This window comes from Medicago truncatula, chromosome 5 (assembly GCF_003473485.1).
Source record: "Medicago truncatula cultivar Jemalong A17 chromosome 5, MtrunA17r5.0-ANR, whole genome shotgun sequence".
NCBI lineage: Eukaryota > Viridiplantae > Streptophyta > Magnoliopsida > Fabales > Fabaceae > Medicago > Medicago truncatula.
In genome coordinates, this window is record NC_053046.1 from 34,144,603 (window position 1) to 34,160,758 (window position 16,156).

At 33.0% G+C, this 16,156-nt stretch overlaps 2 protein-coding genes across 2 annotated transcripts; both read left to right on the forward strand.

The window, feature by feature from the left end:
- The first annotated feature begins 1,810 nt into the window (after positions 1–1,810).
- On the forward strand, positions 1,811–2,790 carry LOC11442098 (RING-H2 finger protein ATL29). Its single transcript, XM_003616131.3, has one exon. The coding sequence runs from the start codon at positions 1,870–1,872 to the stop codon at positions 2,788–2,790; it is 921 nt and encodes a 306-aa protein (XP_003616179.1). The 5' UTR covers positions 1,811–1,869.
- A 2,637-nt stretch (positions 2,791–5,427) lies between these two features.
- Positions 5,428–13,077, forward strand: LOC11442099 (UTP--glucose-1-phosphate uridylyltransferase). The gene is made up of 21 exons (XM_003616132.4): positions 5,428–5,680; positions 5,784–5,831; positions 5,957–6,048; positions 6,163–6,253; positions 6,827–6,887; positions 6,982–7,059; positions 7,146–7,196; positions 7,301–7,374; positions 8,979–9,051; positions 9,153–9,210; positions 9,311–9,357; positions 9,445–9,510; positions 9,614–9,646; positions 10,277–10,329; positions 10,403–10,478; positions 10,608–10,664; positions 10,749–10,832; positions 10,919–11,017; positions 11,120–11,224; positions 12,473–12,544; positions 12,751–13,077. Exons 1-21 carry the CDS (start codon positions 5,613–5,615, stop codon positions 12,775–12,777), a joined length of 1,413 nt encoding a protein of 470 aa, XP_003616180.1. The 5' UTR covers positions 5,428–5,612; the 3' UTR covers positions 12,778–13,077.
- The last annotated feature ends 3,079 nt before the right edge of the window (positions 13,078–16,156 follow it).

Here is a 16,156-nt window from a genome sequence, read left to right on the forward strand (position 1 = left end):
CATACATATGTCCAATTCTAAAATCATAAATAAATATTGACAAAGTAAAACTAGGGAAAATAGCTTTATTTTTATACTATCTTGGTTCCGGAATGGAATAACTAGTAATAGTATATGTGCATATCTAGCTTCATCTTAGGCTTAGCTTAAACAACAAAAAATTGAAATATTTGCCCACACAGATAATGAAAAAGTGAAATATAGCATTAGTGGAAAGAAAAAGACATCATAGAAATTGTTACGGAAAAAAAAGACACGAATTTTTTGTTTGTTTTTCAAACAGCATGGTTTATTAACAAAACTCAGCACAAGCGTATCATTTTATGCATGCATGCATATGCTTGAATTTACAAACTACACTCACACATGATTTGTTTAAAGAATTTTTCAACTGAAACAATTCACACACCTATGGAAAATATTTTCAAAAAGAAGTTTCTAAACTCAAAAATCACTAATCTGGCGCTCAATAAAGGCCATTCAAAAAACAACAGGCCACAGGAAAATGAATTCAAAACTAATGGGCTCAATAGTGAGAAGAACATATTTTCTTGGAAATTTCTTTTTCTACTCTACTCATTTTTCACACGCCGCTTAAAATTCTCATTTTACGCCCGCTTATATTATATAATCCGAATCGAAAATACAGTTTGGATTATAAAATTCAAAACACGCCTATGCATAAGCAAACAATTAGAATCTCTTTTCAATTCGACGATTGTGACTTTTAAATTAGAAAACCACCAAAAAATAAAGTGAAAAATGACGAAACATTTAAAATAAAAAATATATAAAAACGCCATTAAAAATTTCTAAAAATAAAATAAAGGTATTTATTTTTATTTGTTTGAAAATATGAAAAAATTAAAATGGGTCTAAATGAAAAAATTATGGATTGTGAGGGGTGGAGTCCAATAAAAAGTATCTTTTTTGTACCTTCTTTTTATTCTGATGTAAGCTCTTTTGTTGTTAAGGGTTCTGGCCCTTTCGAGGTCTTTTATAGCATTTCTTTGCTTGATAAAAAAAAAAGTTTGTGTTTAGAGTTGTGACATTTTTTCATACCATTTGGATACAATTTTGGGTATTGATGTTAGATTGCATTTACCAAGATTTTTCGTCTTCATTTTATATGGTCTGATATAATGCTATTATTTCTCCTATTTTTGTTTCGACGTGTACTCTGCATGGCCACAAGAGTTGATTTTGTTTTGGTTGATCTATGTGTTTCGTTGAGCATATAATTGAATAATTTAGTTTTTTTAAAAGGGCAATTGAATTAATGTAGTTGTATGTGAATGTGGTGCTTTGTTTAGCATAACATTTTAGTCGTATCTCATATTTTATTTGCAAGTTGCCAACTTGAGTAATTTTTACAATTTTTATTAAAAAAGTAATTGCATTGTAGAGAAGATACTCATGGTAGTAGAAATGCACTATTCTTTGCGTTTTGCATAATGAAAAATATAAACAACTAATTTATATGCGATATGTGTAGCTATCATGCATTAGATACACCTTGAATAATGTTCGGAGATAAGTCCTTGTCCTTCTCATAAGGACTCGTTCAAAACCAACCCTTCTAACCAAGGGCTAAAAATCACTCTCCACATTACTGTCTCTTATTAACCAATCATTTAGTTTTTTTACGGGAATATTAACCCATCATCTAGTACTCAAATAACACCATGTATAACATATCTTATCGATTCTCTATCCATATTATGTCCCTTCATTCACCCACCCACTCCTTTGTTCACAAACTCCTCTCATCCATGCAAAGAAGAAAGGGTGGAAGGTCCGGAATAAATCATTCTCCGGTCACCTTGAAAACCAATAATATTCCATTGTTGATAGTTTCTCATCCCGCCAATGTCTTCATCGGAGCCTAAGTACGACACCCCACCGGCCCCAACATACAAGACCCCACCGGCTCTAGTAGCCTTCACCCTCACCGTCCTCATCTTATGCTTTGTGGCTTTCAGCGTTGTGTATGTTTGCAAGTATTGTTTTGCTGGCTTTTTCCACACTTGGGCCTTGCAACGCACGACCTCAGGTTCCCTCGTTCGTCTCTCACCTGATAGGTCACCCTCTAGAGGACTCGATAATACCCTTCTAGAAAAATTCCCCACTTTCCTCTACTCCTCCGTGAAAGACCTTCGTAAGGAAAAGAGTTATAGCTTAGAATGTGCCATTTGCTTGCTAGAGTTTGATGATGATAGCATGCTTCGTCTCCTAACCATTTGTTGTCATGTTTTCCACCAAGAATGTATTGACCTATGGCTTGAATCTCATAAGACATGCCCCGTTTGTCGAACAGACCTTGATTCACCTCCCAACCAAATGTCCAAACACGGGGAAGGCAACCACAACAACAACAATAACAACCTTAATGTGCAAGAGGGTATGACATCGTTACCATGCGATGATATACACATTGATGTTAGAGGAGAGGAAAGTGACAATGTTGGTGAAATCACTAGAGCTCAAGTACATGAAGGTGATCAACATGATCATCATGTGGGTATGAGTATGCAACAACAAGAAGATCATAGATTTTCAAGGTCACATTCAACGGGACATTCTATAGTAACTATTAGAGGTGAAGAAAAAGATCATGAGAAATATACATTGAGATTGCCTGAACATGTTATAAGGGGAGGGCACAATTACACGAGGAGTTGCACAAATTACAACGAGATGAAATTGACAATTCCTACACCTTGTAGTAATTGTGGTTTTGTTAAACCGGTTATTGGGTCCTCTTCACTTGCTTGTGCTCAAGAGGCTTGAAGCGTATCTTTTATCATTCAAAATCATTTTATTTTTTTGCTTTTACTTAAATCCTTTAATGTTTAAATTTCAAATGTATAGGTTAAGATTTTAGATAGAGACTATTAGAAGATAGAGATACCACACTTTTTTTAAGGTGTTAGCAATTAGATATATCATACACTGTGCTTACTTAGTTTTTTAATGAAGTTTTACCATTCAAGAGTTTGTAAATGCAAAAGAAATCTCATATAACTAGCTAGGCAAATACCTGTGTGATCACACAAGTTTGTTGTAGATATCGTTGTTAGAATATAGAATAGGTGTAAAACTATAAGTTTAAGATTGGATCGACGTTCGATTGTGAAACATATTTTAAGATCTATAAAACTCGATTTTAGTTTTTTTAAAACATATTTTATGCTTTGAAAATTCATAAATTTCAAGTCAACTGAAACCTATTTATTTATTTTTTTGAAAAACTCATTCAGTTTAAAAATACTTTTTTTTGCTCTAACAAATCTTATATTTCAATTTTTTTTAGGGATTCAATTTAATTTTTTGAAATATCTTAAAAAATAACTAAAAGTGTTAAGATGTTACATTAATGTTTTTGGCAAAATGCATAACAATTAGGGGTGGAAATAGATGAACTCAGTTAAAGTGACATACTCCTGAGCCTACTTGAGATCCAAACAAAATCAATTTATTTTCTTCCAAAAATAGACAAGGCTAAGTTTTTTGTTTTGAAAAAAAAAAAAAATCTATTTAACTAAGAAGAAAGTCAGAATTCATGCCACAAAAAAAAAGGCTTATAACACCTCTTTTGATTTAAAGTAAATTAAACAAAAATGAGTAAATAAAAAATATTTTTTTTGGAAAAAAAATATTTAAGCTTCTAACACCTCCTTTGATTTAACTTTTAAAGTTTAACATGCAAGATTACAAGTCCATCTCTACACCAATGGTCTCAACTCTTTCCCTCGAGTAGGACGTACATGTCTGGATTTACGACGTAAATAAGTTGATTTTGGAAAAGACATATAATTAAGAGTAGTTTTGTTATACATATATACGGTTTCTACCAAAATGTAGTGTGACTTGAAGAAATATTATTGGTTGTCATAAATGAAAACATATATTTTAGAATTCGTAGCTCAATGTCTATTGTTTTAACAAGGAAAGATAGGGCATCATGATCTAAACATGTATGCTTCAACCACTAGAAATATAAGCGTCCAAGTATATAAAGTTCAATTACTCACAATATAATGAACTATTCGACCGACATAATTGTAGTTTCATGGTGGACGAAAATATAAATCCAATACAAAGCCAATAGAAGAACAGTCAGTTTCCCTAAAAAAAAAAAAAAGAACAGTCAGTTGGTCAGTTCGAGGTCGATCTTCGTAGAAAATGTCGCGAATGCAGAAAATATCTGGTGTTACGTCTGCGTTGTTCACATGTCACAAATGCATGAGGTTTATGAGATTGCTAACGTCTCCAATGGATATGGTGAACATATCATTGTGGTGCACAACGGAGATACTACCCCCACGTAAAGGTGACAAAACATGCGACAATTTTGAGATTAGGAGACTTAAAAGGTCACCCAAATTGTATTCACATAAGAACTGAAAATGGACATCAACGAAAGAGGACTATAAAAATGCGTACTATTTTGGATACATGGACACAATAAAAAATATTGTCTGAATGTTGCCGATTCCTTTACAAAAATTATTTTTTGGTCAAGTAGTATAGTTATTAAAAATTCACCATTTTTTAAAGATGAATAAGTGAGATGTTCCGAGTTTGAACTACGACATCTGCATATATTATGCTCCCTTGCATATATTATATAACGTCCCTACCAACTGAACAAAACATAAGATGACATATAGTACATTTTAATTGTATTTTTCATATATTAATTAATATTTTTGATTGTTTTTTGTTTTAAATATATTTTAATTAAATATAACTAACCAACAACAAAAAATAGCTTGATAGGATGCGAAAATCCAAGTATAACTAAAGAAGATTTTTTTTTTGGTAAGGTGGTATATCGCATCTTTATGAATCTATGATGCATTGTACGGGGAGGAATAAAAAAAATGATATTTTGCTATATATCTTGAAAAAGAAAAAAGTTTAGTTGCATTTCTTATGATTTTTAACTAAACTCTCTCCATTATCAAGATCATAAGTTTAACAAAGTTTTATGGGTTAATAGTGTTTTTCACCTCTGTAATATAAGTCATTTTCGTTTTCGTGGTTTGATTTGCATCCTCGTAATTTTTATTTTATTTTTCGAAAAACATCCTTAATAAGCCATTGAAAAACCAAAATTTCTTCGAAAAAAAATTCTGAAAAATAGTCTATTAAGGGTGTTTTCCGGATTTTTTTTTTACGAGAATACAAATCAAACCGAAAATTTTATAAAAGCGAAAACCGAAAATGACATATATTACATGGAGCGAAAAACACTATTAAGAAAAAAGTAGAGTGAAATTTACTGAAGTCTCTTTTTTCTTATTTAGCTTTGCGTGAAAAACGCGCTACTCTTTTTCACGATTGGACGGTAGTACCAACCTGTGCATGAAAGAAAACCAATAAATACTAATTATTTTTCTGGTGCAATAGAAAAGCATATTCGGTTTATGTCTAAATATAAACTGAGTGACAATAGCGTTTTGTTTTCGTGTCAATTTCTTACAGCAAGATATCACCCTTAAACACCACACCTTCTCTTCATTCACTCATTCATCACCTTCTTCTCGCTCTCTTCTCTCCACACACACATTTGCATCTTCCTTTCTCTCTAGAATCTTCCATCGCCAATGGCTACCGCTACCGAAACCAATCTCGCCAATCTCAAATCCGCTGTTACTGGATTGGATCAAATCAGGTTCGCATTTTCTCAATTTCATCGATAATCATCGAAACTGTTAGAGTTTTTTCAATTTTTTCATGATCTAAGATTTCAAATCTGATATGTGTTGTTTTTGCAGCGAGAATGAGAAAACCGGATTCATCAACCTCGTTTCTCGTTACCTCAGGTAATTCAATCATCGATTTCAGTTTCACATTTTCATCTGTGATGTAACCGAAGAAGTTTGATCTGTGATGTAACCGAAAAAGTTAATGTAAATCGTTTATTGATTTGAATTTCAATACATTGTAGTGGTGAAGCGCAGCATGTAGAATGGAGTAAGATCCAGACGCCAACTGATGAAGTTGTTGTGCCTTATGATACTTTGGCGCCAACTCCTGCTGGTAATTAAATATTAACGAATTATTATTGTGTTCTATTTTATTTTGTAATATTGATGTGTTATGATGGATTGATTTCGTTATATTTACGTGAAAGAAAATCGGTTTTGATTTCAGGTTCGTCGGATATAAAGAATCTTTTGGATAAGCTTGTGGTGTTGAAGCTTAATGGAGGCTTGGGGACAACTATGGGTTGCACTGGTCCAAAGTATGTATATGTTGCCTATGCATGAAATTCTATTTGAGATTTGATATTTAGGCCTTGTTTGGATAAGCATCTTATTTTGCAGCTTATAGCATAAGCTATTTTAATAATAAAAGATGAAACAAAATTAAACTATTTTACGTATATGCTATATGTTGTTTTCTTAAGTTATCCTGGAGAGCATATGGAATAAACTGAAAACAGCTTATGTGTGTCATAAGTTTTTTTCATAAGTTCTCCCAAACAGCCTCACAAGTGCTTATGATAGTAGATAAGCTTAAATAAGTCAATTCAAAGTTCAAACAGGCCCTTAGATCATATATGATATTGATTAATTGTTAATATCCTGTTTTTAGAACTTGATGATGATCAAAAGATTGCCTCCTATTATTTAAGGAAAAAATGTGAACTATTTCTTGAATATATTGAATGTAGAATCTATGTAAAGTAGAGAATTCATTTGATGACATGTAGTGGGATATATTTTTTCTTGAACCATTGTTTTTTTTGTCCTAGATCATTATTTTTTGTTGATCTGTATTTGTAAGTGTTAATTTGTATGTAAATGAAATGCAGATCCGTCATTGAAGTTCGTGATGGGTTGACATTTTTAGATTTGATTGTCGTCCAAATCGAGGTTATTTTCTGGTCATTCTTTCTTATTGCTTGATTTTTAATTTTGTTTTCCCCCTTCCACGTGGACTTTCTAATGATAACTTCAACTGTTGTAGAATCTCAATTCCAAATATGGAAGCAACGTTCCTTTGCTTTTGATGAACTCATTCAACACCCATGACGACACTCAAAAGGTACTTGTAGTTTACCTTTAATCCACTCTGCTGAATTTAAATATAATCCAAATTGGCATGTAAACTGACTGTGCGTCTGTTTGTAGATTATTGAAAAGTACCAAAACCATAATATTGAGATCCATACATTTAACCAGGTTTGTAACTTTAATTTCTTGTTTTACTATGTTATGAATTTTCTGTAGTTTCAACTTTTAACTTCTTGTTTTGATGTTTTGTTGCACTATTTGAATTTATTCAGAGCCAGTATCCTCGATTGGTTGTTGATGACTTTTCGCCATTGCCTTCCAAAGGGAACACCGGCAAGGATGGGTGGTATGTCTTCATTTGTTCAGTGTTTTCACTCTATTATTTTATTTTATTGATTTCACAACTTTCACTAGATTTATGTCTTTCTTGTGTTTCCTTTATCCTGCGTATAAATTAGTAAATGATTAATATAGGCATACATCTAAAGGGATCCATGTTAATCTATCTGAGAATTATTCAAGGGAATGCCTTTTTGTGTAAAGCTCCTAATTGGTTTAGAGCACTCACCCTGTCATTTTTGTTTTCAGTATGATATTTTCTTAAAATGTCAAATGAATTAATTTATTATGGAAATATTTATTTTATTTATTTATTTATTTATTTTTTAAATACGATCTTCGTGAAAATAGACATAGCAGATAACAGAAATCTTGGGATGGATTAAAATATATCTGGTACTTGTTGAAGAAAAGGGTATAATATTTGTCTATGTAAAAAACTTTGCTCTCAAAGCCACATGGCGTGATATGATGTTTCTGCCCATAAATTGAAGGTCTTAGCAACAACTTATATATTTCCTTTATTTTTTTTTATTGTTGGTTAATTTTAAAGAGATATATAGCTTCTTCTCATCAATTAACATGTAGTCAAATCCTATTAATTCGTCTAACTTTCTGATAAATAACACATCATTGGCCTTTAACTCCATGCATTAGCAATTATGTACTTTTCGATTCATCAAACTGTTGTTGATTTTTGTATGTATATCACTTGTTTGGGTTCTTTAACACCATGTGTCTGCTATCTTGGAGATAAGTGGTCTGGATATAATTAATTTGTTTTTGCTTTGGGAAACATCTGCACTTTTTAAAGGCTTGTTTTAGCATTCCCTGAACGTTTTGGGCCATAAGTTACATGCATGACCTAAGTGTGATTGTGAGAGGCTTGCTAGTGTCGTGGTTCAAATTTGATATCGTGGTAATGATGTCCCAGACCTAAGTAATATCATATTATGGTTATGTGCATAGATGTCAAATTCTTAACTTGGAATTGTGTGTATTATAATTGGGTTAACTCGTTTGCAGAGTCATAAATTTATGTGCAAGTGCAACCTATATTGTGATCTGCAAAGAAATTTTTAATTGTGATGTTGTGTTTGTGTATTCTGGTCCATTCTATCAACCCATCTTTGTTTAATTTACTTGCTACTTATAGAATATTTACATTCTTTTTAGGTTGGTATGCTTTATTAATAAATTAGAATATTGAATATTTATCACAAACATATTATTAGATTATGTGTTAGGAGCAACATCTTTATCTAACAGAAACAAGTACCAACTACCCCAGCTAGCTATTTATTTGTATTCCTACCTTTTTTCTTTAGTAAACCCACATAGGCTTAGATTGGTTCCTAACATTACGTTTATATTCTTATATTCTGTAATAAGCATTTTACTTTTAAACATATGTCTGTATTAGCTCTATGAATCTAGTGTATGGCGATTCCACAATTTCACACAGACTAACAGCCTTGGTTATAATGTATGTGATGCATATGCTTGATGGTTGTTTTTTACCTTGGAAATTGTTAAAGCTAGTTGAAACTAGCCTTGAGCCTATCTGCAATTAGAATTTCAAGTTTGGCTCATGAGTAATTCTTTGCATAGGTACCCTCCTGGCCATGGAGACGTCTTCCCATCATTATCGAACAGTGGAAAACTTGATGCACTATTATCACAGGTTGACCCCAGAGCTCATATTGTTTGTAGTTTAACTTTCTTTAATTTAATTTTATGACCATTATCATCACTATTGTTTTCTTTTCCCTTTTGTTTTTACAGGGTAAAGAGTACGTGTTTGTTGCCAATTCAGATAACTTGGGAGCTATAGTTGACTTGAGTATCCTTAACTAAGTCCATTTGTTCATTGTTTTTAACTGTTACTTTCACATGAAAAGCATCCCTTTAGTTCTATTTGTGTGCTTGACTCATTGATCTAGAAATTTTAAACCATCTGATCGAGCACAAGAATGAATATTGTATGGAGGTAAGGAAAGATGATTGTTATCAAGTAGTTCCCTTTTACTTTTTAGGCTTACAGTAGTTTTAAAAATGTTATGCTCTTATCAAACAGGTTACTCCCAAAACATTGGCTGATGTTAAGGGCGGCACTTTGATTTCTTATGAAGGAAGGGTTCAGGTATGTCATTTTGCTGATTTAGTTTCTTCTGATCGATATTTCATCTGATTGCTTTAGTACTCTAGTTATAGAAGTATTTCATCTGATCAATTCTTTAATGCAGCTCCTGGAAATTGCCCAAGTCCCAGATGAACACGTAAGCTACTAATCTGTGTCTTTTTCATAAATCCTCTCTTCCAAGTGTAGGCAATGTTTTTAGATAACTTACTTAGTTATGTAATGTTAATTATAATTGTTTGAAAATAATTGTAGTGATTAAGCATTATAGAGATGGTGTTGACTTGTTTGAGTTCATTTTCTTTTGTGGTGAAAAACTCTAAGTTGGACTGATATGTTACTTGTTTTACCAGAGTAGTCATGTGTATGACTGGCTAAACCTTTCTAATAAAAAAGTGAAAGAAAAACCATACAAATCTTGATTGTTTTTCTCATTTTCATTGAAGTCACACCAGGTTTCCTTTCATTAAACTTTTAAAGGTTGGAAATGATGTACAAGTTATTCTATGCATTTATCATTTGTTACGTAGCAATGTACAGTGTCAGCTGTTACTTTGGTCCCTAATTTTAAGCAAAGTTCTGTTAAATCAAAACTGATAAGGAGTTCTTAATCTTATTTCAAAGCAATTGCATGGCGCAATTATTTCAACACAATTTACGGTGGCAGGGACGTGTTTGTAAATAGTGATTTTAAGCCTTCACTTTTGGGGAAAGCGGAGAAAAGATTTGCTAATTATTCCACTCACATGAAATGCTATTCTCTATGCAGGTCGGCGAATTCAAGTCAATAGAGAAATTCAAAATTTTCAACACAAATAATTTGTAAGTTTCACTGATTATTGCCTAATTGTTTTAGATTACACATGCACAAGTAGGTATTGACAGTAATCTATAGGTGGGTGAACTTGAAAGCAATCAAAAGACTTGTCGAAGCTGATGCTCTTAAGATGGAGATTATTCCCAATCCAAAGGTACAAATTGGTTATTTTTCAAGTGATAGCAGCCTTTATTTCCTTATTGGCAGTATGCTATACTGTGAGTTAGTTGTTTGACAAATATATTTAGTTGTGTAATTACTCACATAATTTATGGATTTCCAGGAAGTTGATGGAGTAAAAGTTCTTCAGCTGGAAACTGCAGCTGGTGCAGCAATAAGGGTACTCAGTGCTTATTAACTTATTTATAGGTTCTCATTGCTATAACTCTCTTCTAGTGCTTTTAATTTCACATTTTTTTAACAGTTCTTTGACAAGGCTATTGGGATTAATGTTCCTCGATCCCGGTTCCTTCCTGTGAAGGCAACTTCAGATTTGCTTCTTGTCCAGGTTCTAAGCTTTTCTGACTCAAGGCTATTTGCTTGGAATCTGACTATAGTCTCTTATTTGACATGGTTTGTTATCTCTTTTTTCAGTCAGACCTCTACACCTTGGAAGATGGATCTGTCATCAGAAACACAGCTAGGGCTAATCCTGAAAACCCTTCCATTGAACTGGGGCCAGAATTTAAGAAGGTTAAGATCTATATTACGGGATTGTTTTTGCTATAAATCTATATTACGGATTATTGGGTTATATTACAACTATGATACTAATTGTCTTTGCCTCCTTCACAGGTTAGCAACTTCTTGAGCCGCTTCAAGTCAATTCCTAGTATTGTTGAGCTTGACAGTCTAAAAGTGGCTGGCGATGTGTCGTTTGGAGCTAGTGTCATCCTCAAGGTATTGGATTTAATCATTAATTTTTTTTTATTTGAAGCGCGAAACATTTTAATAAGTCAAGCTATTAGAGTTTTAGAACTGTATTTCTCAAATTATTATCTTAAACTTCCGCCCCTAATATAATGTGATTAGTTTAGGGTTGACGGTAATTTAAGGCTTTACAGTGTTGACAGATCCATTAGCCGATCCCACCTGGCGGGAATAACTTTTGGTGGTTGTTTCTGGATACAAGAAATGATTTATGTTTCTTCAAAAATTATTTATCACGATCATTAGAAGTCATAGGTTATACTTGAGTTTTTCTTTTTCCCTAAGTTCTTTGACCCACACACACACACACACACATGCAAGAAACTGTAGTGTTCTTATAACTAACTTTTGAAGATTTTACTACCAAAAACTGTCAAAGTTATGTTTTATTAATAGGAAGCTCAGAATCGTTTTTCTAATGTTCGGCTGTTTGAATTAGTAACCATATACAGTTGAAAGATTCATCAAAATAATCTTTGTTAATGTCAGGAATTTTATACTGTCCTGGTTGAGATAACTATCCATGTAAGCAAGAAAACCGGGTCATCATTTTATGGTTTAAAGTGAACTTTAGTCCATATAGTTTCCATGGAGCTGGGTTTTGATTTCTATATTTTTTTGCTGTTTTTGTCCTTAATCAATCTTTTCGGCCCCTATCTGAGTTAGACTTAATGAGATGGGAAATGATCCACATATTTTAAGATTGGAGTAAATATTCAATTTGGTCTCTAAAATTTTAGGATTGTGTCAAGTTGACCTAGTCCTCACATTGTCATTATTCTAAAATGATCACTGTTATTGCTAAATGTTAAAACAGGTTTGATATGTTATCAATTGCATCTTTAACATCATTTAGTTTTAAATGCATCTCCATCATTTGTAGTACCTTAATGTCATTACAGTACCTGCAAATACTGATGATAGAGAGACTAACCTGATTAACATTTTAGAATATTGATAGCATGTAGGACTAGATTGGTACCTATAGTCGAACTTAATAAGTTTGGTCCCTATAACGAAGAAATAAAGTTATAGGGATCAAAACCTGAATGAAGGACAACTACATAGACCAGAGTCTACTTTGAACCTTATTTCATTGATGTACTAACTGGTCCAAAACTATTTTGATGTTCTCAGTTTATTTTATGACTGCCAGTAACCATTCTGTCTTGAAATTTTTATTTTTTGACATATGTTGTTTTTCTGGTGCCTTAACAGGGGAAAGTCAGTATCGTAGCGAAATCTGATGTAAAGCTGGAAATTCCCGACGGAGCCGTAATTGAAAACAAGGTATTTAACAGTACATGGAATTTTACATCACGCCATAAAATCACCGTGCCTTAGCTGAAAATTCCTGCAAATCTCTCTCTCTCTCTCTCTCTCCCTCTCTCTCCCTCGTTAAGGATCCATTTTCATAATTGGAATCAGGCTTGTTAATGTTGTAGGGAGGTTTGTCTTTCTGATTGTTCGACCTAATGGTTGGATTGTATGTGCAGGAAATTAATGGCCCAGAGGACCTGTGAAGAAACTAATGAGTTTACAATGACTGTATACAGTCATGGCAATCTTATGTTATTTCAATTATGTATTATTGAAGTTTGGTAGAATAGGGAAATAAGAAGGCACTTTTTGTTGGGAGTGTTTCAGTATGGAGCCTTGCTAGTTGTCTTGTGATTAAGGTCGGCTATGAGTTCTTCCCATTACATAAGTTTTCATGCCATTTTGTGTAACAACGTTATCCATCTGATTTTGTCATCTTTTCTGTAAGCAGTATAATGCATTCTCTTGCTATAAGTTGTTTAATATTTTTATTTTTTTGAGAATTGTTTAAGGCTACAACGTACCACATTTATTCCATATTACACAAGTTTAAAATTTTGACACATAAATTGTAATTAAATATCAAGTCCTCGGTGTTACAACCTAGTGGTTTGGATGTGAGAACATTTTATATAAAATCTTGGAATCGAACTTGGATCATCACATTCCTCCTCCATGTGCATGTGTGTTTGGGTGTGTGTTGGCAAACGTTACCAAACAACAAAATTCTCGCATATCAACAGCAAAGTTTGACAAACAACAACCTTTTAAGGTCAGGACCCTCGCTCAAGGGATTCAAATTACTTTATTTTTATAAAATAATTTTTTCAGTGAACATAATTTTTATGTTAATATCCCTAAAAAATATTATATATATATATATATATATATATATATATATATATATAGAGAGAGAGAGAGAGATAAACACGGTGGATAATTTATTTTGCATTGTCCATGCCAATTGAGCTATGCTCACGGAGACTTTATTTTAAGTATTATTAGTGGTTATGTGTATTGGGGCCATTAGTATAATAGTCTTGCCCATCAAGTTACATTAGCCTATATAAACACATTGGTGGTTGTAAATTTTTTAGAACTATATATTCAGTTTTCACATGGTATCACGAACTCTCGTTCTTGAGTGTCTCGCTTCCGCATAAAACCTAGCCGCCTTAATTGTTTGGAAAGTAGATGAATCAATTGGGTTAGATTGGAGAAGGCGTGCTTATCAAAAGAACGACGCTTCGGTGTCAAATATTTGCATATGTTTAATTTCTCGGTATAAGTAAAAGGTTGTAGAAGTTGAAGTTGGTCTGATTCGATTAAGTTTAGATGCATTCCTGCAGCAGAAAAATTGTTATGTTTGGAAGGTGCGAATGCGGGAAGGTTAGACTCAACTGGAAGGGAGTGCGATACAGAATCAAATTGGTTTGCAAATGAGGTCATAAGGGAACTTGGCAATGGTGAAATTATTTTATTTTGGAGAGATTTATGGTTTGGGGATCAACCAATTTGTCAACAGTTCCCACTCCTCTTCAATTTGGTTGTGGACAAGGAAGCTACAATATCTCAAAGTTGTACAGAATGAAGGAAACCTTCAGAATGTTTGGATTTTTAACCCTTCAGTTCATGCAATTGGTGAATCAATCTCCTATAGAGAGCACTTGGACGCAAACCTTGAAGGTTTACCGAGAGATTATGAATCCACAATTTCCTTAATCAATGATAAATTTGGCAATGTTTCCATTGTCGAAGTTGAAACAATATCCATTGCCGTCCATTAATGTTGCTACTACTCCTACTTCCTATGTTCAAGATGATGATTAAGGGTGTGTTTGGTAAAATTAAGTTATATGGATAACAAATGTGGTCTAGTAGTGAATAGAGTGACGAGCATTATGATAATGAAGGAATCACTTTTGTTTATTTAAAATGTTTTACATTTGGATGAGTTATTTTAAGCCTTAGAGTTAGAGGCTTAAGAATTATTTGCTTTACATTTGGTTTGAATGTTTGTAACAATGAACTTTGATTAATACTATGAATGTCTTTAATTTTGTATATATATTAGTTATATGGACTTTTTTAATTGTTTCCCTAAACTTCGATATAGTTGCCATGCCGCTAGAGCGTTTTGAGGGCCAGCCGCAATCCATCGTTGAGTACATAGATTTTGAGAAGAATAAATTGAGAATAATTAGCTTTATGTTGGTTATACTTTTGCTTGCATAACTTAAGAAGCCTTACCAAGAAATCTCTTATTTTATTTTATATTTTATTATATTCTAGCAAATGGTTCAACGTCTAATTTGCTGATTCCTTTTTTGTTGCATTTCAGTCTAATAATGGTCATATTGTTTGCTCTACCTGCTGTCCTAAACTTAGGAACAAGTGTTACAAGTGCTCCTTGCCCATTAGCGCAAAATGTTGTAAAGCCATTGAGAATTTATTGCTATCTATCGAAATGTCATGTCCGAAATGCAAAGCATGGTTGCAAGGAGAAAATAAGTTACACTGGAAAGAGTAAGCATGAAGAAGAATGCTTCTACTATGAGCCATGTTACTGCCCCCTTTCAGGTTGTGACTTTGTTGCATCATCAAACCATTTCAGCTTTAAACACAGGGATTCTCAAATCCAATTTTCGTATGGTCACTCCTTCATTGTCTCCTTGAAGTCTAAAGTTGAAACCATTGTTCTTCAAAAGGAAAATGATGGCAAACTATTTATTCTCAATAATAGTACTCTGAGTTTAGGAAATGCAGTTAATATTTGTTGCATTGGTCCTAACTCTTGTGAATCCAAGTATAGTTCTGATATATCGGCTAGGTCTCAGATATGCAAATTGAAATTACAGTCTTTTGTGAAATACGTCCAACGGTTTACTTTAGCAACTCTTTCATCAGAGTGCCTTGTGATTCCATTTGGTTCTTTTGAACCACCTCATAAGCTAGATATTTGCATAGCCCCCATGGTACCTCCTATCTCCTTTTCTTTTCTTTGCTTTTATTTTTTTTCTTCAAATTAAAGTCTTATTTTTTTTTTTTTGGGTTAAATATGTTTTTTTTTGTCCCTATAAATATTTGAACTTTTCATCTTAGTTCCCCTAATTTTTTCTTTTATGTCTTTAATTTTCAAATTCGTCAATTTTATCTCAAATTCGTCAATTTTTCAAATGCCAAAAAAAGGTTGTTAGTGAATGCTCTTTTTGGATCAGTTTTTGAAGTATCGGTCTCAATTTTTCTTATATTGATTTGATCATGAATTTCTTTTGCCTTGTTGAGCTGTAGTAAAGGTTGCAAGGGGTCCTCGTGAGCTTAGCTCCGTTGGTATGGACAATGCATAAAATATGCAAGGTCAGGGTTCAAATTCCGGCCACCACCAAAAAAAAGGTTGCAAGGGGTTTTTTGCTTTCTTTCTGTTGCTTTTATTATGCGTTGGACATTGCAATGCAGATGCAAATATTGATACCGACTTATTTACCGAGAAGATACCTCTGTGGGTTAAGAGTTCAGACACGATAGTCAATGTGAAGGAGATGATTCTTGACAAGGAAAAATTACCAATACACGGCCAACGTC

Bases quoted from the DNA above. Each gene is read 5' to 3' on its own strand.
- LOC11442098 (XM_003616131.3), top strand. From the start codon at position 1,870: ATGTCTTCATCGGAGCCTAAGTACGACACCCCACCGGCCCCAACATAC.
- LOC11442099 (XM_003616132.4), top strand. From the start codon at position 5,613: ATGGCTACCGCTACCGAAACCAATCTCGCCAATCTCAAATCCGCTGTT. The intron at 7,060-7,145 runs GTACTTGTAGTT...GTCTGTTTGTAG, and splicing joins CCCATGACGACACTCAAAAG to ATTATTGAAAAGTACCAAAA. The intron at 7,197-7,300 runs GTTTGTAACTTT...GAATTTATTCAG, and splicing joins AGATCCATACATTTAACCAG to AGCCAGTATCCTCGATTGGT.